This window comes from Narcine bancroftii, chromosome 2 (genome assembly GCF_036971445.1).
Source record: "Narcine bancroftii isolate sNarBan1 chromosome 2, sNarBan1.hap1, whole genome shotgun sequence".
Lineage (NCBI taxonomy): Eukaryota > Metazoa > Chordata > Chondrichthyes > Torpediniformes > Narcinidae > Narcine > Narcine bancroftii.
This window is the reverse complement of record NC_091470.1, coordinates 225,263,666-225,285,870: the sequence shown is the minus strand read 5'-3', so window position 1 is coordinate 225,285,870 and position 22,205 is coordinate 225,263,666. Positions and strand designations below refer to the sequence as shown.

Here is a 22,205-nt window from a genome sequence, read left to right as displayed (position 1 = left end):
CCACCCCCCCAGTTTCGATGATGGAGCTGAAAGACTAACTCTGTTTCTTGTTCCCTGGATGCTGCCTGACCGGCTGAGCACTTCCTGTTTTAATGGAGACATACAACACGATAGCCGACCTTTTTGGCCCACAAGCCCGTGCCGCACAACTGCACAAGTTAACCTACGCCCCCTCTACTTTGTTTGAAAGATGGGAGTAAACTGGAGGGCCTGAAGGAAATGCCCTGCTGTGTTTAGCACTGCACTGAATGTGCCACCCCCTTTTCATATGAGATTATTTGGGTTTTGTTTTTGAGTACATGTAATTCTTAATGAGATTAGATAAGACTCTGATTAACCACTCTCTCCTATAGCATTTCTAAATGTGTGAACCATCATGAACAAAAGCTTCCTGTTGCCACAGCACTAATTCAGGGGGGCTCCCATTCTGGGGTCAAGAGGGAGCAACTGAAGGGATTATGTTTTCTATAGAAATTTTATTTGCAGCATAGTAAAAGCTGATTCCAGTCACTTAAAACCATATTGCCATATGCACAAATGAGCCTACAACCCAGTACATTTTGGAGGGTGGGAGGTAATCGGAGCCTCCGGAGAAAACCAACACAGACACAGGGCGAACGTCCAAACTCTTTACAGACAGTGCCGGATTCGAACCCATTCACACTAACCAAGCACAACTGTGTTGATGAAGATAGGAGTGATCCAGCCACAGCATAAATCTATCAGTGTGAACAAAGTGAAAATCTCTCTCTCTCTCTCTCTCTCTCTCTCTCTCTCTCTTTGATGAACCATTACTAGAAATACTGGGCCTTGTTAGGGCTTTATTACGTTTTTTTCTAATTCATTGCATATGTTCTTTAAAAGGATGTTGTGCAGGCTGAAAACGTTATTTAAATTTGATTTTTTAAATTTAAATTTAAGTTTAGACATATGGCATGGTAACAGGCCATTATGGCCCACGAGCCCGTGCCACCCAAATTTTACCCAATTAACCTACACCCCCGATACGTTTCGAGCGGTGGGAGGAAACCTGAGCCCCTGTGGAACACTCATGCAGACATGGAGAATGTGCAAACTCCGTACAGACAGGGCGGGATTTGAATCCTGGTCCCGATCGCGGGCGCTGCGCTAACCGAGTCTTGAATTTCCAAGCATATCTGAAAATCCTTGTTCTTATCTTTCAGCTGCAATCCAGCCCAAGTGAAGAGATGACATTAATGACAATAACTCTTCCTCGGAGCGCATACTGGCATCACATCACCAGGCAGAACAGTGTCAGTGAACTGTACAGCTTACAAGGCAAGTGAATCAGGATGCAAACTACACCTTGCAATTAATATGAATGTATCTCTCTTTGTACCATTCACTGCTCATACAGGGTTGAACACATTGGAAGATGTGACACCGAAGTCAGCATTGAAGCATTTCCACGCTCTTGGACTGGTGGAGATCTTATGTTAGTGCGTCAGTTGGCATAAATTATAAGGAAACCACAAGATTAATCGAGATGAACTGACGAAACGTCCGAAGCAGCACAGAGCTGATTACCTTGGCTGATCTTGTAGCGTTAGACAAGAAAGTCTGCAGATACTATTGCATTTGATCTTCTAGTGCCCATACTTTGGATATATGGCTTCATTTTCGCTGGGCCAAGAATGTATCCAGGGAAAAACTCCAATGACAACGAATCAGAGCAAGATCGCAACCTTTAGCCCAGTCCTTGACACTGCAATGGCAGACGCATTAGAAAGTTTCAGGCACAGCATAAAATATTTGTTCAGCAAGAAAAATAGCACAAGTTGCAAAATTAAGACAAGAGTGTCATCCATGTTCAGCTCTAGATATTCACCTCATCTGCTGCTGAGTGGCACATCCAGAATATATATTTCCTCTTCTCCTTCTTCATGTTTCAACATTCCAGCTTAATGTCACCCCACAAACTACCTTTGAATCAATTTTCTTATATTTGCATTTTACTTCACTGTTCCAGTGAATGATTCAAAATGTAAGACACAATTGGTCAGAAAGTTATGACTCCAAATTCTAATTTTTTTTTAAAAAAAGGAATAATGAGCTGATTGTGCCAAGGGAATCTCACGGTTACCCAAGACTGTGTCTAAATAGCAAGTCACCCTATTAAAATGAATACAGCAAAACCCCTGGTATCCGGAATTCAAGCCACCAGCCGCCTCAGCAACTGGCAAAATAATTGAGGAAATAATTGTAAAAAATTTAAATGAATAAGAATAAATTAAAACTTTAAAAATATGTCAGCATTAAAATTGTCAAAGGAAATCTCTGAAGAAACACATAAACCTTTGGTGAAGACTGGAGCAAATATTCAGCCAGCGGAGGGCCTTGGCCGTGATTAAGCTCGTAGCAGCTGTTTGAATAAAATTGCATGAAACAGCAATGGCATCGTCCCGGATGAAGAGCTGTGGTGCTGATTTTCTTAAAGTATATCCTTGTCCCTGCTTAGAAAGAATGGCATGGTCACAGGCTTTATCTATAAACTTTGGAAGGAGGGTGGTGATGGGGGATAATTATCTATAATATTATTGTTGGCCTTTTGGGTGGCTCTGTGGAGGGGGAGGAACCTGCAGATGCAGCAATAGTTAAATGCTTTCAAAGAATGTGACTGCAAATAAAGTAAAAATCTTTAAGGTTTATGTATTCATGCAAGTGAAGTTTGTTCAATGTTAGAACAGTGTAGTATTTTTATCTTTTTTTTAAGAATTTTTTTTCTCAATTTAGGTGTCTGAACCATTTACTCCTCATAGGATGATGTACACAGTGGAAGATGTGGCTTTAAAAACATCCTAAAAATCAGATGCTGCCACTTCAGGTTATCTGCTGTCACTGAACCCAACCTTAAGCCCAGCAGCAGATCAATGCATTTTGTACCTGCCCCTTGACATTAACCTAAAGAGGGCTGGGAAATAAAGAGAACACCAATCATTTCAATGGGATTGCTGTCTCAGTGGAGAAAGTTAAACATTTTAATATATTTAAAATTGTTTATTAGAACTTAATATTTGGTTATTTCTTCTTCAACTAGTTAAATATCTGGACAATCAGGTACAATTAAAATAGTTAAATAGTTTTGACAGTTGGCAAGGACTCCAGAGTACGAGATCTGAGACATACTCACTGGTCAGAGCTTATTCCACCTCATTCCTGGGTGCAGCCAGCCAGCTCCTTCAGTCAGAGAGTGTGAAAACAGGCCATTCATGCCAACCAGAATGTCCTTTCCTCACTACTCCCACTGCCTACATTTAGCCAATATTCCTCTAATCCCATCTATCCATGTATCCATCCAAATGCTTCTTAAATGTTGCAATCGTACCTGCCTCAACTATTTCCTCCACCACTCACCACCCTCTGTGTGTAAAAAGTTACCCCTCCAGTCCCCAATAAATCTTTCCCACCCCCCCCCTCTCCTTAAACCCATGTTTTGTGTGCCCTGTTCAGGCAATGATCCCAGTAGATCACATCGAAGGGGGAATGGAGACTCCAGTGATCCTGTCTGCCTCTTTCTTGGCCCTGTGGATTGACCTCTGATCTATTTCTCTGCAGCAGTCGTACCACACAGTGATGCAGCAAGCAGGGACGGTTTCGCTAGAACGCCTGTAGAAGGTTGACATAATGGTGGCTGGTAGCCTTGCACATTACAGTGTTTTCAGGGAGTACAGACACTGTTGTGCCTTCCTGTCAAGTGAGGAGTTATTTGAGTGTCACTAGTACACTCCACTCCTGAAGTTCACGATCATCACCTCCATCTTGTCCAATTCTCTGGAGGTCGACTCGTGGCTGCTGATAAAACAAACTACTGTGACATCTGCAAACTTGATGACACTGTTGGAACTGGGTTTGGTGTCCAATGTATCAGTACAGTATTAATCGGGCAAATGTTTTCATAGCAAGGAACGATCCGACTATTTAAACCCTGGGATTTACACAAATGAAAGTGACTCAAAACACAAGCCATTCCCTTCGTAACCTCTAGCCATGACCACTGCACATTTGGCCCAAAGCATTAATACAGCATAAATCAGGCAAATGTTTTCGCAACATGGAATGATCTGACTGTTTAAAGATGTCTGCCATTGACGAGTTTGCAGCTCAATTCATTCTTATTTGCCACGGTCAGGCAGGCTCATCTCCAGCACAAGTTTCATGGCTTTAGGCAGAGACAAAGTTAAAGAGGAAAAAAACAATAGCTTTATTATCTCTGAAATGAAATCTAGGAAGCAGTTAGTGCAAAGCTATTACAGTGCCAGTGACCTGTGTTCTAATCCCATGCTGTCTGTAAAGAGTTTGCATGTTCTCCCTGTGTCTGTGTGTGTTTCCTCTGTGTGCTCCAGTTTTCTCCCACCCTTCAAAATGTATGGGGGGGGGGTTGTACATTAATTGGGGTATTTGATCAGCACAGGCCAGTGAGCCCTGAGGGACTATTACCATGCCATACATCTAATTAAAAAAATTAAGTTACAGCTCAGGTGAGCCATGTTGACTCCAGAGGAGACATTTCCTACTGATACATTTTTAATGGTGTTTTTTTTTTCCTTTGAGGGAAAAAAAACTAGGAGCAAATACATCAACTTGGTGCTTCTCAATCTTTATCTTTCCATTCACATCCCATTTTAAGTATTCCCTATGCCATAGGTACTCTGTGATTAGTAAGGAATTGATTAAGGTGGGATCTGGGTGGGAAGGGAAGGTTGAGAATCACTGTTTTAATCGTACCTCATGGACTCGTTATGTGCACGGTTTCATAACTCCATAGGAAATGGGCCAATGACCATTTTTCTTAAAGCTAAATAATTCAGTTACAGTTGGGTCCAGAGCAGTGATTCTCAACCTTCCCTTCCCACTCACATACCACCTTAAGCCATCCCTTATTAATCACAGAGCACCGATGGCATAGGGATTACTTAAAGTGGTATGTGAGTGGAAAGAAAAAGGTTGAGAATCACTGATTTAACTGAACAAAAATGGTATAATTTCAGTTTGTCTTCTCATGGGGCATTTTTAATTCCAGTTAGCTTGTAAAGCCTAGACTGCCCTACATTTAATGGTGTAAACTGTATTGACGGTGATGCCCATTAGTCACTTTTGCTGTAATTATATTTTCATCTTTGATGCCCAGCATTCGTTAAAACTTCTCCCCATTCTGCTAATAATCTCTCCATTCATTCCCCACCTGATGAAATCTACCATACTGCCCTATTTTATTTTATTTTATTTTTAATTTAGACATACAGCACAGTAACAGGCCATTTCAGCCCACATGTCCATGCCACCAATTTACACCAAGTTAACCTACACCCTCAGTACATTTTGAACAGTGGGAGGAAACAGGAGCCCCTGGAGAAAACTGACACAGACACAGGGAGAATGTACTGTTACAAGCCCAAAGGACTCTAAAACCCAGCAGCAATAGATATTCAATACAACAAATAGTTACTTAAACAAAAGTTTTTTTTAAATTATCTTTAAACATGAAAACATAATCAAACTTTAACTTATTACTATTAACTTAACTAACATAACTTAACCCCCTTCTAATTCTAAGCGCACATGTATGTAATGTGTGTGTAAATTTAAGAAAAGTTCCTTGGTTCACAGTTCAATCTCACTTCTCATTCTTCCAAGTTCATTGGTTGCAAGCAATTCTTATTACTGTGCACAGAATTTAACATTTATAAAGTTCACCAGGCTTAGGTGCTTGAGATGTAAATGGTTACCGCTCAGGAAGGTTCTTGTAGGTTGGCAGAGAGAGATGTGTGGATCCAGGATTTCCACAACTGAGATACCACCATTAGTCACCTCAATGTCTCACTGATGAAACTTGCCCCATCAGGGTTCTCCAGATTACAACCCCTTTCTTTCAGGCTAGCACAGAGTTTATTTCTGTTCCACTTATTCCAAGAGAAACATCAGACAGATAGCACTTCCAGCCATCCGCCACTCTGGAGCTTCTGTTTCAGTTCCAATAAGCTTCTCCTGGTTTTCTGTGTCACACACAGTCAAAGACTCCCTTCTGTCTCTCTCTCTATCTGAGATTCAAACTGCCAGCAGCATGTCCTTCTCTCTCTCTCTCTCTCTCTCTCTTTCACTCACTTGCAAAACCCCTGACCTTCTCCAGAAAACAATAGATATTAGTCTTCTGGTCCATCTGTTGTTTTAGGTAAATAACCTCTCAATGACCTCTGATTGAGCACTTTGCAAAGAGGTCAAAAAGCCTTGCAAAAAGGTCCAAAACAGACAACCTGGCTCTGGCTGATCTTCCAAGACAATAGTCTATTCATTTCATGACATCATTTCAATTAGCACCTACTTGTGAAATATGCAAAGCGTTCCTCACAGTTCCTCTTCAAAGTACTGTGGATATGAATTCTCCAATACTTTAAATAAAAGTTGTTTTAAAATGTATGTATGTAACCTTCTCTAATGTTACCAATTTTTCTCCCAAAAACATTCCCAAACATTCCATCACAGTACAAATAACTCCTTACAGACAGCACGGCTCTCGAACCCAAGCCCAGTCAGATCGCTGGTGCTGTAAAGGTGCTGTGCTAACCGCTACGCCAACCGTGCCATGAAATAAAAATCGCTAAGAATATTAAGAGCAAAATCTAATGGTTCCAAAGGACTCATGACATTTCCAAAAGGTGAGGTTAAATAACAGCTTGAAATAATATGAACTCAGGAGAATATAAAGACAAACAATTGTCTGTGTTAATTGCAATCCTCTGCAAAGACAGGCCGCTTGCTTCATCAACAATTATAGAGTGGAACAGGTCTGTTAATGAGAAACCCCTTATCATTTCAATAGCCTTTTGATTAATTGATTCACTCTCATTCATCTTACATCAGCATGTTTATATAATTTTAGTTTACTCTTTGGTGATCATTAAAGTTTGACCATTGATATACCAAAATGCTCATGGAACACAAAAATATTTGAAAAGTATTGCAACCAATCTTGTTCAAAGATGCTCATTTTGGTTGTCAATAGAAACTAATAAGAGAGCACATGTATTTCTATTCCCAGTTTTCTTCCACAGTGGAGGTAGCATGACTACCAAGGTGCCTGCTTTTATTTTAAATGTAATCAGTAAAGTGAAAGATATTTTTAAAAATCCACAGTTTAGGAAGTTGTCATCTAATGCACTTACACTATAAGGCTACCATGAAAATTAAGCAATAAAAGCTCAAGCAATTTGGAGGAGATATAGCATTGATGGCAGGTGTGTGTTAGAATTGAGGACATTTGCAGGCATGCCTGAATGGGAAAACTTTGGGAGCACTGTGGATACAAAGCTGGTTGTTAATATCAATCAAGACATCGTTGTTGCCTCATTTCATCATTATCCTCTCCAATCTTGTAACCCACAAAGCTGAGGTGAGGAAATATTTACAGCATTGGATAATGATGTTCCAAGCAGGTAACTCTTGCTTTACTTGTTATGTCTATTTCTGTTCATTTTTATTTAATGTTTAATTGTTACATTAATTTCCATTAACCAATAGCATGAGGGTGTGTATCTTGTTCCAAGTGTTGGAGTCCACAATGTCTCTGGCGTGTACTATTGTACCTCCTCGTGCATACCTGCAAACTCCAACAGGGAGCAGGATCCAACAATTGCACTCTTGAGCGTCAGCACCTTCTGCAGGTAGTCCTTCTACAGGTATTCTGCTTGTCACTTGCATTAGGTGTTGCCCATCATGAGAACCACGTGGCTGTGGGAAAGAGCTTGAATGTGATGCTTCAGCAAACGAAATGTGAAAGGGTTAACAGAGTGCTTCAAAAGGAAGGCTGAAATTGAGACTATCTTTGGATTGGATATGTTGGCCATACCTGTTGCTTATTAGACACTGGCTCATGTAATGGCAGTAAAGAACTTGTAACTGGGACTACATCTCTGTTTCTACATTGACATCAGACCCAACCAGTCCCCCATCATCCTCCTCCAGCTAGCAAAACCTGTCCCCACCCTTGATCATTTCTCTTTTCACTCTTCCAAATTTCTCCAAGTCGAAGGGGTAGCCATGGGTCCCCGCATGGCCCCCAGCTATGCCTGTCTTTTACGTTGGCTACATGGAGCAATCTATGCCACACAGGCGAGGCTCCTCAGTTCTTCCTCCACCATCTAGATGACTACTCTGGTGCTGTGAGCTAATTGACTTAATTCACTTGGCTGCCAATTTGCACCTCGACCTCAAATTTACTTGGTCCGTCTCGAGCAACACCTCAATCTCTCTGACTCCATCTCGGAAGACAAACTCTCGAGAGAAATTTTCTATAAACCTACCAACTACCACAGCTACCTTGAGTACACTTCTTCACACCCTGTCCCCTGTAAGGGTTCCATTCCTTTCTCTAAATTCCTCCGTCTCGATCGCATCTGCTCCCAGGATGAGGTATTTCATGTCAGATCATCAGAGATGTCTTCCATCATCAGAAAACGTGGCTTATCCTCGATTGCCATGAACTCTGCTCTCACCTGCATATCTTCCATTACTCGCACAATCTCCCCTGTATCCCTCCACCCCCACATGCAACAAGGGCAAGATTCCCCTTGTCCTCACCTACCCTCCTATCCAATATATCATTCTCTGCTCTTTCCACTACAGGATCCCACCACCAGACACATCATACTTTCTCCTCCCCTCTCTGCCTTTTGTAGGGTCCACTCTCTCTGTGAATCCCCTTGCGCATTCCACCCTTCCCACCAATTGCCCCGTAGCACCTACTCCTGTGACCGCTTGAAGTGGTCCACTTGTGACCGCTTCATCTGCTCCACTTGTGCACGTGCCTCCTCCCTCACCACCATTTGGAGCCCCAAACAGTCTTTCCAAATAAAGCAACACTTCTGAATCTGCAGGTGCCATTTGCTGTACCCGGTGCTCCCTTTATGGTCTTCTCTGCATCAGAGAGACAGGATACAGACTAAAGATTGCTTCGTTAAGCACCTCAGCTCATTCCGCCATGAGAGTGGGAATCTCCCAGTAGCCTCCCATTTTAATTCCCTGCTCTATTTTCTTACATGTCAGACAATGGACTCTGCACTGCCAGACTAAAACCACCTGCAAATTGGAGGATTAGCACCTCACCTTCCATCTGGCCACATGCCAACCAATCTCTCTCTCTCTCTCTCTCTCTCTCTCTCTCTCTCTCTCTCTCTCTCTCTCTCTCTCTTTCCCCCCCTTCCTGTTTCCCTCTGTCTCCTTCTCTACATTCACAGAGCCAACCCCCTTCCTTCCCCCAATCAATCCTCACCTCCTTCTCTCCTGTTCTCCCATCCATATCCAATTAACACCTTTTGTCTGTTGGGCTGTACTCCTCTTCCTGACCTTTCTTCCCTTTTAATTCAGGCATCTGCCTGCTTTTTTTCTCATACCAGTGGTTCTCAGCCTTTTTATTTCCACTCACTTACCACTGTGTATATTCAAGAGGGAAATGTTTATATGTATTTTGGTCAATATAGTTCATAGTGTGAAAAATTTAAAAAAAATTATAAAAAAGAGCACTGCCAATTGGAACAAATGGCCTATTGCCATGTAGTACATTCTAAGTACTTCCACACAATTTTGCCAATGACATTGCATGCAGGTTTCATATACCCTTTCCAATACAATGATAAGGTGGAATTCGAATGATAAATACATGTCGGTGCTGATTGGATGCAATGCTGATTTTGAATGGCAGTGCAAAAGACAAAGCACTGGAATGCTGGAGGATCTCAGCTGGCCTTGCAGTGTCCATAGGAGGTAAAATTACCAGTATTTTGGGCCCATGCCCTTCTTCAAGGTATGAATGGAAACAGTCAGGCATCTGAATGAAAGATGGGAGGGGGGTGAGGGAATGGGAGGGGGTGGAGTACAGACAAAAGGTCTTAATCGGATATAATAAGGGGAAAGATGAGAAATGATTTTGGCTCTGTCAAAGGAGACAGAGGGAAAAGGAAAGAAAGAGTGACAGAGCTAGAGGAGACAGGGTAAGAAGCATGTGGGGGTGGGGTGGGGGGGCGGCTCCAGTTCAAACAGAAACCGGAGAAGTCAATATTAAAGCCATTTGGTTGGACGGTGTCCAGACGGAAGATGAGGTGGTGTTCCTCCAGTTTTTGGGTGGTCTCAGTCTGGTAATGAGTCCAGGACAGTGCACAGGAGGAGTAAAAGGCCTTGGCCACAAATAAACATTTGAACTGATTATTGTTTATGGAGTAAATGGAATCAGAATTCAAGAGAGGTGTTTAAATTATGACTCTCAATATAACTATTTTACCTTGGCGCCCCAAAAAAGAAAATTACTAAAATAATTCATGAAGCAAAATTACTAAAATCATTTGAGATGAATTGTAGCCTGAAATCTAATGAGGCTCAAAGGCCTGATATTGTCTCCTGGTCCATCCCTGTGTGAGCAATCTGATTTTCCTACAAATTCCTGATGCCTTCAAAGGTTGCTTAATTGCCTGATGTGGTAATATTCCCATGATCCAGGATTCAAGGCACCAGCAGCTTCAAGCAACTGGCAAAATAAGTGCAGAAAATAAATAGATAAAAAATACAAAAGTTTAACATTGCCATTCTTAGCAGATCCCCAACCCACGCAACACGCAATCTCAAGCAGCTGACACGTTCACTTATCCAGCATCTACCAATCCCTGTAGGTGCTGGATACCAGGGGTTTTACTGTATTTTGATTGTGTGTCTGCCCTTGGAAATTCAGTCGCACCAAATTTCCAATTTGTAGGTACTTATTGAATTACTTTCCATTAGGAATGGCCTATTCTTTGTCCAAAGCACCAGGGATAAACAGATGAAAACAGAGCCAGGTTGAACTGGAGAAAGGTCAAAAAGAGGTTTCGAGTGAAGGTCACAGGTGTTGGTTTGGGTGACTAATGACAAAATGGGTGATGCCAGAGTAATGTACAATTATGGGGGAAAGGATCAGTTGACTAATGCAAGGCTGACTGGGGGTGGTATTAGCAGACCAGAGTGATGAATTGGTGGGAGCGTTTTTAAAACTGGAATGGCAACTGGATCTGACCCAAGTTGGCGTTGCAGGTGAAAACTCTCTGGGAATCCCCCTTTAAATGATAATTGGTACAATGGACAATTGAATGGATTGTTAACAACCAACAGCAGACTTGCAATGTTCTAACTTTTCATTGAACAAGGAAAAACATCATTAATGGTCATCCAGTGGATAAAAAGATGCATTCTGTTCAACAACTGAAAAATCCCTGGTGGAATTTCTATAAATGGCATGATTCAACCATGAAAAAAAACTTGTAGGCAGACAAACATAAATTTCTTGTACATGTAGGAAGGCAGCGATATACAAGTGAATTTTAATTTGCTGTTAAATGCAAACATAATGTTACTACAAAGTTTGGATTAAGTTGCATGCATTTGAATTTGCTGAGTTAATTTAAACTGTTTATCTCATCCAGTACAGTTTGGAGCATGACAACACAATTGTAAAATTGTCCCAGATGATGTTTAATCCGATAATAATCACATTTCATTAAGATGGAAGTCTGGAGGAGAAATAAGTGCTCTGGAAGGATCCAAGGATAATAAATAAGATAAGAACAAGGTGTAAAACATAGTTTAACATTGGTTTATAATCCCAGTACATCAAGAACCACTGCCAGCAATGACAAGCAAAGAATAAACAGACCTCCTGATAATTGCTGAGCTCAATGATGCAAGAAGGACACAAGAGTGAGTCAATCATGAATTCCTGTTTGGTTTCCCCACTGGCTAAGTGATGATACTTGCCCGGATCAGCAGAATTGAGAACATGCTCATGAATTCCTGTATCTGCTGTCATGGATGTGCCGTGAAACTCTTTCAGCCTCTCATAGTAGAACAATGGGCTGGATCAGACTCAGCCTTAATTTATAGGCTGTGTCCTTCTTGTGCATTCACAGCGTTAAGAATTGTGTATTGTGCATGTTCTGGAGGTTGAACTTTAGAGCATTTTTTTTCTCATTACCCATTCATTTGGATGGGGTTGCCAAATATTTCTAACCAGATACATTTACAGGCAATCAAAAATGTCTTTTAAAGCACAAGCAATTAGAAGGCCACCAAAGTAATCAGAAGTGGGACCTTGAAACCTTCTGATGCCTTGAGGGAAAGGGGGAATGAGGAAGCAGGCATAATGGAGAGAATCGATTAAAGATGATGGGAAACGCGAGGAAGTGAACATTTGTGAGAGCAAGAGTGAACATTACAAATTAAGAACAATAATGCTATATCAGTCCAGGAAAAGTATTTTTCAATGAACTTTAAATGTTTGGTTATAACAAAAGAAGAAAAATTGTATCTCTAATACAATTGTGTTGATGGTGACAGATTGGAATATAATTTAGGAATCGGGGAAATAAAATAATTGCGTTAAATCATGAAGCAAAAGCAAAGGAAGATTTAATGGATTTTTATTTCCACAGACCTAAAATTCCACATCTTTTGCTAATTAGAGCTGTCACTGCAGTAAGTAAATTACAGTGTTTGCTATTTCTCCTCATAACATCGCCAATTTAATGTGGTATATAATAGTATACTTAAATTTGATAGCTTTGGCTGGAATATTGGCCAATATTCTCCTGAGAAGCGCTGCAAGTTCAAAGTGCTTTTGCAAGCATTTCCTTCTGTAACTCTCCAAAAGCTCAGAACCCTTATCTGCACATGAAAATTCCAAACTTTCCATTGAGCTGTTGGTGATAATTTCAGTCAGATGTTGGATTCTTCAAAGTCTTTGGTATTGGTGTTCCAATTTCCTTCCAGTTTACAGCAGTTTCACTATGAAATCTACTCCCTGAACCTGTGATAGGTTAGACCAGTGGTTTTCAACCTTTTTATTTCCACTCACATACCACTTTAAGTATTTCCTATGCCATAGGTGCTCTGTGATTAGTAAGGGATTGCTTAAGGAGGTATGTGGGTGGGGGAAAAAAAAGTTGAAAACCACTTTTTTAATCGTACCTCTTTGACTTGTTATGTGCACAGTTTCATAACTCCAAAGGAAATGGGTCAATAACCATTTTTCTCAAGCAAAATATTTCAGTAACAATTGGGTCTGGAGCAGTGATTCTCAACCTTCCCTTCCCACTTACATCCCACCTTAAGCAATCCTTTACTAATCACAGAGCTCCTATGGCATAGGGAATACTTCAAGTGGTATGTGAATGGAAAGAAAAAGGTTGAGAACTACTGGATTAGACCTTGCCCAAGTTCAATGGTTTAATTCACTTCAATCCAAAGCAACAGGTGCAAAGGAGATGGGTAAAATCTAGCTAATTTACATTAAAAAAAAATGAAATCAATATGTAAATTAATATTTTCTTTTGTTATAACGAAACATTCATTGATGTGGGGTGGCACAGTTGGCATATCGGTTAGTGCAACACATTTACAGCACCAGTGATGGGGACCAGGGTTTGAATCCTGCGCTGTCTGTAATGAGTTTGTATGTTTTCCTAGTGTCTGTGTGGGTTTCCCTTGGAGGCTCCAGTTTCCTCCAACAGTTCAAAACCTACCAGGCGTGTAGGTTAATTGGGCAGCATGGGCTCATGCGTTAGACTATTTTCAAAGCTTTTTTGTATTTTTTATTAAGGATTTTTAATCAACCGGGAGTTACAAACCAAACAGAATCAAATAAACATCACAGATATATAGATAGATATATAAATAAAATAGCCCCCCTCCCCCAAAGGAAAAGGAAAAATGAAAGAGGTAATTCTCCCATATGATGTGACAAAATCACCTGTTTTCCAAAAGCATTACAGATGATACATTCCATGATTCATCCAGAGCTTCCTTCCTCCCTTAAGGGATAAAGGTCTTGACATAGACATCATTAGGAATGCTGGAGATGGTGGTATTGGAGACCGGAGGGGGGGGGGGGGGAAATCATCAAAAGTTAATCCCAGTTTATCTTAAATACGGGTTTCGTATTCTTACAAACATGTTGAAACAATTTCTGAGTTTGTAAGTAATCTTCTCCTGGGGAAACACAATATGGATTTCTGACTTCCAGCGGGTCAGACTCCATTGTGAATCAGATTTCCAAGTAATGGCTATACATTACACTAAAGCAAGTTTAACAAATTTCAATTGATATTTTGATAGCCTAATTTTAGGTATATATCTGCTAATTTCCCTAATAAAAACAATTCTGGCACTTGAGGGTATAAAATTCCAATAATTTATTCCAGGAGATCCCCAAATCTTCCCAGAGAATCTCACCTTAGGACATGACCAGGTCGAAAGCAATAAAAGTTCCCTACATCTTGACTACATCAAAAACATATATTGGATCATTCAGATTTCAATTTATTAAATTTTTGCAGAGTAAGGTACAGTTGATGCAAAAATTTATATTGCACCAGCCTATACCTGACATTAATTGTATTGCTCATGCCCTCCTGGCACAAATAAGACCAGCAAAATGGATCAATTCTGTACCCAAATCTAATTCCCTACCCTTTTGACTTATCTAGCACTTGTTTAGGGTCTTCCACCTGAAGTAAGAAAATACATTTCTGAGATAAATTTCTTTGTGATTTCCCATTTTGAACCAGAGTCTCTATTTCAGTACATTGCAGTAAGATCGGTGCTGGACCTAATTTATCCCTTAAATAAGATCTCAACTGAAGATAGCAGAAAAAGGATGTATTTAAAACTCTAAATTTATTCCTGATTTGTTCAAATCTCATAAATTGTCCCTGCTCAAAACAATCTTCGATACATTTGATCCCATTCTGGGACCAAGTTTCTAGAATTTTATTATCAATTGTTAAGGAATTAATTTATTTTGAGCTAGGGGTGTCTTGGGTGAGAGGCCTCCCCTAACACCAATATGACCATTGAGATTGTTCCAAATTGTAATAATATGTTTTAGTCAGGGGGTTTCTTTAGGACCAGATAGTAATTTAGAATTCCATTTCTATTTAAAATTTTCTGTTATCTTCTTACCAACCTTGTGCAGTTCCAATTTTACCCGAGATGACTTGCCTCCTTCATCAAAGAGGGAGGTGACGAACTTCATTTGAGTTGCCCAATAGTATTTTTTAAAATCTGGGAGCTTTAATCCTCCCCATTCATAACTCCAGGTTAATTTATCGATTAGAGACTCTGGGGAAAGTTGCCCTTCCACAGAAACTTCCTAATATATTTGTTCAAATCCTGAAAGAATCATTGTGGTAATAAAACGGATAGGTTTTGGAAAATATATTGCAATTTAGGCAATATTTTCCTTTTTATGCAATTGGCTCTTCCAATCAAAGTAATTGGAAGAGTTATCCATTTGTTTAAATCTCCTCAATTTTCCAAAGCAAGGGAAGATAATTCAACTTTATAAATTCTATTAGTTATTATCTATCTTAATACCTAAATATTTAATCCCATTAAGCCGCCACTTAAATTGTGAGACTCTTTTTAACATGATCATAATTCCCAACTGTAAGTGACATAACTTTGCTTTTATCCCAATTAACCTTAAAGCTCAAAGTCTTGAAAAATTCCAATTTAGACTGCAATTTTTGTAATAAACTTGCTAGGTCTGTCATATATATCAGAACACCATTAGCAAATAGATTGATGTTATGTTCTTCCTGGTTAACCCTGAAGCCTTTTCTGTCTAGATCTTGGCAGATGGCTCAATAGGCAGGAAGAAAAGGGCTGAAGATGATGGACAACCTTATGAACAATAAATTAAATTGAGTCAAACACAGGAAGGATTTCCTATAAAATCCAAAGGACATGAATGAAGCTTTTGAACACTTTTATGTGAACTTGTATGAACCTCAATCAGTGGGGATTTGAATAAAATAGAGAGTTTCCTGTCACAATTTGACTTTCAAAATTTGAATTTAGAAGAAAAGGGGGTGTAAATGTTCCCCTTAATCAAGTTGAGATAGTGAAAGCATTGTTATCCTTGCAAGTTAATAAATTCCTGGAGAAGACTGGTTCCCACCCAAATTTTATAAAGAATTTAAAGATTTATTGATACCTCTATTTATGGAGGTATGAGATCAAGTGGTAGCAACCCGTACTCTCCTGGAGTCTATTTCAATAGCAATTATTACAGTGATTTTTTTTTAAAAAAGGGACCCATTGAAACCATTATCTTATAGGCCCATTTTATTATTGAATACGGACTATAAGATCATTGCTACAGCTCTGGAAAACAGATTGGCAGTATATTTACCTAAATTAATAAATGTGGATCAGATGGGTTTCATACAGAAGAGGCAGTCTGTGAACAATATTAATAGACTGCTCAGTGTTATCCATCTGGAATAAACAAGAGATGAATTGAGTGTTTCTCTGGCCCAAGATGCAGAGACAGCTTTCAACAGAGTGAAAAGTTTTGGTGAAATTTGGACTAGGAGAGATGCTTATTAATTGGGTTAAAGCTCTGTATTATGATCCTAAAGCAAAAGTAATCACTAATAGCCAAATCTCATCAGTGCTCCCATTGTCCAGATCTAGTAGATAAGCTTCTAAGCTTTTGATCACCTTTGGAGTCTGCAGCAGCCATTTTTCAACATTGAGACCAGAGTTGTGCCAACGAAAGTCAAAAAAGCCATCTGGAGGCTGAAAAACAAGAATCAAACAGTAAGAGTCGTTGCCCAAACCTAAGAATTACCAAAATTGGAACTTGATTAATAAGAAAGAGTGTACTGGTGAGCTTAGTTATTGCAAAGGGACTGGCCTTCCAAGGAAGACCTCTACTGCTGGTGACAGAATAATGAAGAAAAATCCACAAATGCCTGTCCGACAGATCAGAAACACTCTTCAGGGGTCAGGTGTGAATGTGTCAATTACTGCTGTCCTCAGATTTCATCAGCCAAAACACAGCGGCTGCACCGCAAGAAGCAAACCACTAGTTAGCCACAGAAACAGGATGGCCAGTTTGGGATTGGAGTATAGGAACAGAGACCACCGCCAGTGGGCTGGTAACGCCTCAAACCGTGCATCTTGGCGCCTCACAGTTTGGCGGGCAGCAACCTCCTTTGAAGAAGACCGCAGAGCCCACCTCACTGACAAAAGGCAAAGGAGGAAAAACCCAACACCCAACCCCAACCAACCAATTTTCCCCTGCAACCACTGCAATCGTGTCTGCCTGTCCCGCATCGGACTTGTCAGCCACAAACGAGCCTGCAGCTGACGTGGACTTTTTACCCCCTCCATAAATCTTCGTCCGCGAAGCCAAGCCAAAGAAGAAAGAAGATAGGAACAGAGACGCCCTTCTGCAGTTGTACAGGGCCCTGGTGAGACCCCGCCTGGAGTATTGCATCCAGTTCTGGTCTCCAATTTTGAGGAAGGACATACTAGCTATAGAGGGTGTGCAGCGCAGATTTACAAGGTTAGTTCCAGGGATGGCGGGGTTGACATATGCTGAAAGGCTAGAAAAACTGGACTTGTATCCGATGGAGTTTAGAAGGATGAGGGGGGACATGATTGAGGTATACAAAATCATCAGGGGGATAGACAGGGTGAAGTCGGATTACTTGTTCCCAATGATGGGGGAGACGAGGACTAGAGGGCATAGTTTAAGAATACAGGGTAGGCCCTTTAGGACGGAGATGAGAAAACATTTTTTTACCCAGAGAAGTGTGAATCTGTGGAATGCTCTGCCACAGAGGGTGGTAGAGGCAGATTCGATGATTATGTTCAAAAGAGAGTTAGATAAGACTCTAGTGGGCAAAGGAGTTAAGGGTTATGGGGATAAGGCTGGAAAGGGGTACTGATGGTAGTGATCAGCCATGATCTGTAAAATGGCGGTGCTGGCTCGACGGGCCGAAGGGCCTACTCCAGCTCCTATTGTCTATTGTCTTAAAAGAGCCATTTAAAAGAGCCTGCAGAATTCTGGAAAAAGGTCATGTGGACAGATGAGACCAAGCTTAATCGGTATTAGAGTGATGGCAAGAGCAAAGTGTGAAAGTGTAAAGGGACTGCCCATGATCCAAAGTATTGTGATCGTCGAGCCCCTGTCAAGATACAAACTGTACAACCAAGTCGCACAATACAATTTAAACAGACTTTATTTGAATAACGCTAGTATGAATGAACAGTCTGTAGTGTTGGTTAGACAAAGCCACCTCACTAAGACTATTTAGTCTCATTCAAAGAACACAGTCACAGGGTAGAGTATTTAAGGCATTGTCCTACATACAAATTGGATATCATTTCTTTTATTATATTGTCACAACTTGTGTTTTACATTTTGAATATCCTCTCCCTAAGGAGAGGGGAATGATTTGTTGTCGGTCATTTAACCTCACGTATAATTAAGAGGCATACAAAAAAATTCAACAGAAGTCTGGAAAGTTTGCTCTTAGTACAGTTCTCTGCCTTCCTGATTTCTGGTTTCCCATTAACACATGTTTCTCTCTAATCTTAAATTACTGAAGTAATTTCTGAGCAAAAACACTGCCATCCAGGAACTAAGTGGTATCGTCAATGCTGCTGGCTGCTTATTGACAATATATGTTGGGCCTAATGGGTAGTAACTCAATCAGCTGCATTTGGGTGGGAAACTGGTATATATATTTTTAACAGCTCGTTGACTCTTATCAGTAGTCGGTTAGCACTATTCTGTTAAAGATTCAGGCAGGCATCAGGCTATCTGGAGCCTGGGGTTCATAAAAGAGGTGAGAATTGATTCCTGTCTGGGGGATTTGTTCTTTAAAATTATAACCTGTTCTTAAGCTTCTTGACGGAGTAAACCTCATGCTGGCCTTCCTATAAACAATTTTTGTTGCTATAATTTTTGTAGTTTTAAGCTGAAGGGGGTAAGGTTAGGGAAAACATTAATGGGATGTTCTTCACTCAGAGAGCAGTGGGAGTGTGGAATGAGCTGCCATCTGATGTGGTGAATGAGGGCTTGATCGTGTGTCTTAAGAATAAATTGGATAGGTACATGGATGGGAGAGGTCTGGAGGGTTATGGAATGGGAACAGTGAGACTAGGGAGATGATGGTTGGCACAGACATGAGGGGCTGAATGGCCTGCTTTCTGTGCTGTTACGTTCTATGGTTCTAACATGAAAAAACAATTTCAAATGAGCATTAATTTACAATTGAATTTGCAATTAGGATGTTCTTTTGAAACCATGTGACAGAATTGATCAAATTTTGTTGGGGAATGATTTTTTTTTTTGCAGTAATTCCCTTCACAGTTCTAATAATCCTTTGCTTTTGAAGCTTTCTTCCAGTGAGCTTTAGAATGAGTGACATTTTAATCCTTTAAGCAGCCGTCATGCCATTTGTTGTGTTTATGAAATCTCTCCTTAGAGATGGAAGTGCAAATATTTCTGATTACCGTGAATTTCCAATGTCAGACTTCAGCCCCTTTCACACTTGCTTCCCAGGAAATCGGCCGTTCAGTGTCCCAGGATAGGAATGGGGGTTTAACCTTTCGCACAAGACCACTCCTAACTGTGACACTGAACGCTTTCACACTTGCAAAAATTTATCCCTGACATTTGGTCTGTTCTACCTTTAATCAGAAGTGTCTGCAATGTTGCTGCTCATTTCACACTTGCCTGATTTCTACAGACACCGGGGATTGTACTAAGGATCATCTGACGCCAGCGTTGAGCAGATTTTGCTTTCACTCTTGGCACTTTAAAGGCCGATTGGTGGTCGATTGCTGGGCTTACTTGCAAGTGTGAAAAGGACTTTAAACGGCAAACACTAAAGAGCTTTGATGTGCAAAATTGATAATTAGAGTTTTTGTCACACACACGTACAATTTTTTAATTAGATGCCGCGGTTGGCATAGCAAAAACACCACGCTGGAGAACCTCAGCAGGTCAAACAGTGTACTTTATGTAGCAAAGATCCATTATTTCGGGCTTGAGCCCTTCATCAAGTCTGAAACATTGGTTGTGTTTCTATCTTTGCTACATAATAATTATTTTCCAAGGGTTTTTTGCTTCCTGAAAAAAATGGGGTATCATGATAGTTATGGGTGGAGAATAAGCGGGGGGAGCTAGCGGAGTTGTTTGAGTGAACTGGCTTGGACTTGTAGGGCTGAGATGGCCTGTTTCCATGGCATGAACTGTTATTTATTTATATATAAATAAAAAGGGCACACTGACCTGCTGAGTTTCTCCAGCATTGTGTTTTGACTTCAACCACGGTGTCTGCAGACACAGTTAGGGTGACACTATTGCAACGCCAGCGAGCCAGGTGTGAATCTGGTGCCATCTGTGAGGAGTTTGCATGTTCTCTCCGTGCTTGCATTGGTTTTCCCCGGGTGGTCCAATTTCCCCCCCCCCCCGACCTTTCAAATGTACGGTTGTTGGTTAATTTGGATTTAAGCTGAGTGGCACAGGTTTAAATGGCCAGAATCAGATGCTACCATGCTGTAATTTTTTTTTTAATTAGCAATTTAAAATTCAAGTTTCCTTTTACTTCAGTATCTTTCCAAACTGTTGGCACCACAAATGGCAGTGGGATTTCCAATGCCAGTTTCTGGTTGCCACCTGAAAATGTACTGGTCAGAGTACAAATGTGGGCAGGATGAGCCCTGTCCATTAGTGATCTGACAAGGTGCCAGCCAACTGATGTTCCACGACCACGCGCTGCAGGTCGTATTTGAAAATTGCTTCCGTTTCTGGTGCTAGTGGTTGGGTCTTCAAATGTTTGAAAATATTGTTGGCAGCTGGCAAAAATTAAAATAAATTGGAAAGCAATGAGCTGTTACCAATGGCGACCAGGGCGCTGCCAAATTTGTCAAACAATAAACACTGGCTCACTAATGTGTTTGAAGGAAGGAAACCTGCTGTTTTCACACCCATTCGCAGAGGACAGAGCCAAGGTGCTCATATAATCCAGTCAAATAAGTGTGTAAATTGAAAGCTGGTGTGAAAATTAGAGAGTAAAATTGTCCAAAGGGCAGTGAGTTTCTAAAAAGTGAAAATCTCTTCTTTTTCTCTCTCCCCAATAGGAAACGATTTAAACTTGACCAAGGTTCCTCGAGCGCAGACCTTCCCTAGCTACATCTCAGAACAGAGTCACGAGCACCACCACTTATTATCTCCATCGAGTGGGTATGGATCAAGCTACAGCTCTGGGCTGGCGCAATAATGAGCACCGGACAATGGGAGGAGTCACTGTGAGCCAAGCTGCGTGCATTGAGAGAAGACTGAGTGGGTAACAGTGAGGGGGCAAGGACTAATTACAGGTGAAACAAAACAAGACGAATGGCTTTTGCTGTACTTGAAGCATTCAGGTGATAGACTGAATATTCATAAGCTTAAAGATACATTTTTTTTATTATTAATTGGCTCCCACCTGCTGATAACTACATACCTCCTTGGGAAATAGAATTTGATGTATAAAAAAAATGCAATGTAGAGTATTTTTAAAATCCAGCTGCTGTAAAACATAGCTTTTCTGTGTAAAACACAATTGTTTGGATAGGTCTAAAAGTGATTGGGTGAAATTGTCTGTGTCTGAGACAACTGTCAAAAAAGTGCTCAGTTTCTAATACTAATTCAGGTATTGTTTTCAAATCTGCTCTGCAGTTATTCCCATACATCAAAGTTTTCCAAGAAAAAAATTATATCCAGGGCTACCTTTTTAAAACAAAAAATCCTACATCAGGTTGCAGTGTTCTACGATGCTGTATATTTTATTTATGAAGATGAACTTTCTCTGAAGATAAAGGGCTTAATGGTTAAATTTTGCCAGCAGATAATGTCTCCTTCAGGAATGTGATGAGGATTGGTGGTATCTGACAGAGATTGGATGAGGAGTGCCCACAGGTTGAATCCAGGTTGTTTTACGTGGAAACAGTTAACAGCTGCACAAATGAAGGATAAAAGATGTAAGTCATTTGACTTAAAAATAAAAACACAAAAATGTTGGAGGAACTCGGCAGGTCCTGCAGCGTCCATAGGAGGTAAATATGTATAAAACTGATGTTTCGGGCCTGAACCCTTCTTCGAGCCAAAAGCAGGCAGGCACCTGAATTAACGGGGGGTGGGGTGGCGGGTAGGAGGGAAGAAGGGGCAGGAGGAGGAACTCGCCTACAGGCTAAAGGCCATAATTGGATATGGATAGGAGGGCAGGAAAGGAAGGGTGGTTGATTGGGAGAGGAGGTGGCTCTGAATGCAGGAAAGGAGACAGAGGGAAAGGAGGAGAGAGATACGCACTGACAGAGCAGAGGAA

General features: G+C 40.7%; 1 protein-coding gene across 2 annotated transcripts in view; it reads left to right on the top strand.

The window, feature by feature from the left end:
* The window catches only part of dok6 (docking protein 6), a 517,340-nt gene extending 495,348 nt beyond the window's left edge, over nucleotides 1–21,992 (top strand). For both annotated transcript variants that reach the window (XM_069920396.1, XM_069920395.1), the window contains 2 exons: nucleotides 1,185–1,299; nucleotides 20,980–21,992. In XM_069920396.1, coding sequence (XP_069776497.1) covers nucleotides 1,185–1,299; nucleotides 20,980–21,119 — 255 coding nt within the window. In that variant the 3' untranslated portion in view covers nucleotides 21,120–21,992. The remainder of the gene's footprint in view (nucleotides 1–1,184; nucleotides 1,300–20,979) is intronic.
* Nucleotides 21,993–22,205: the final 213 nt, after the last annotated feature.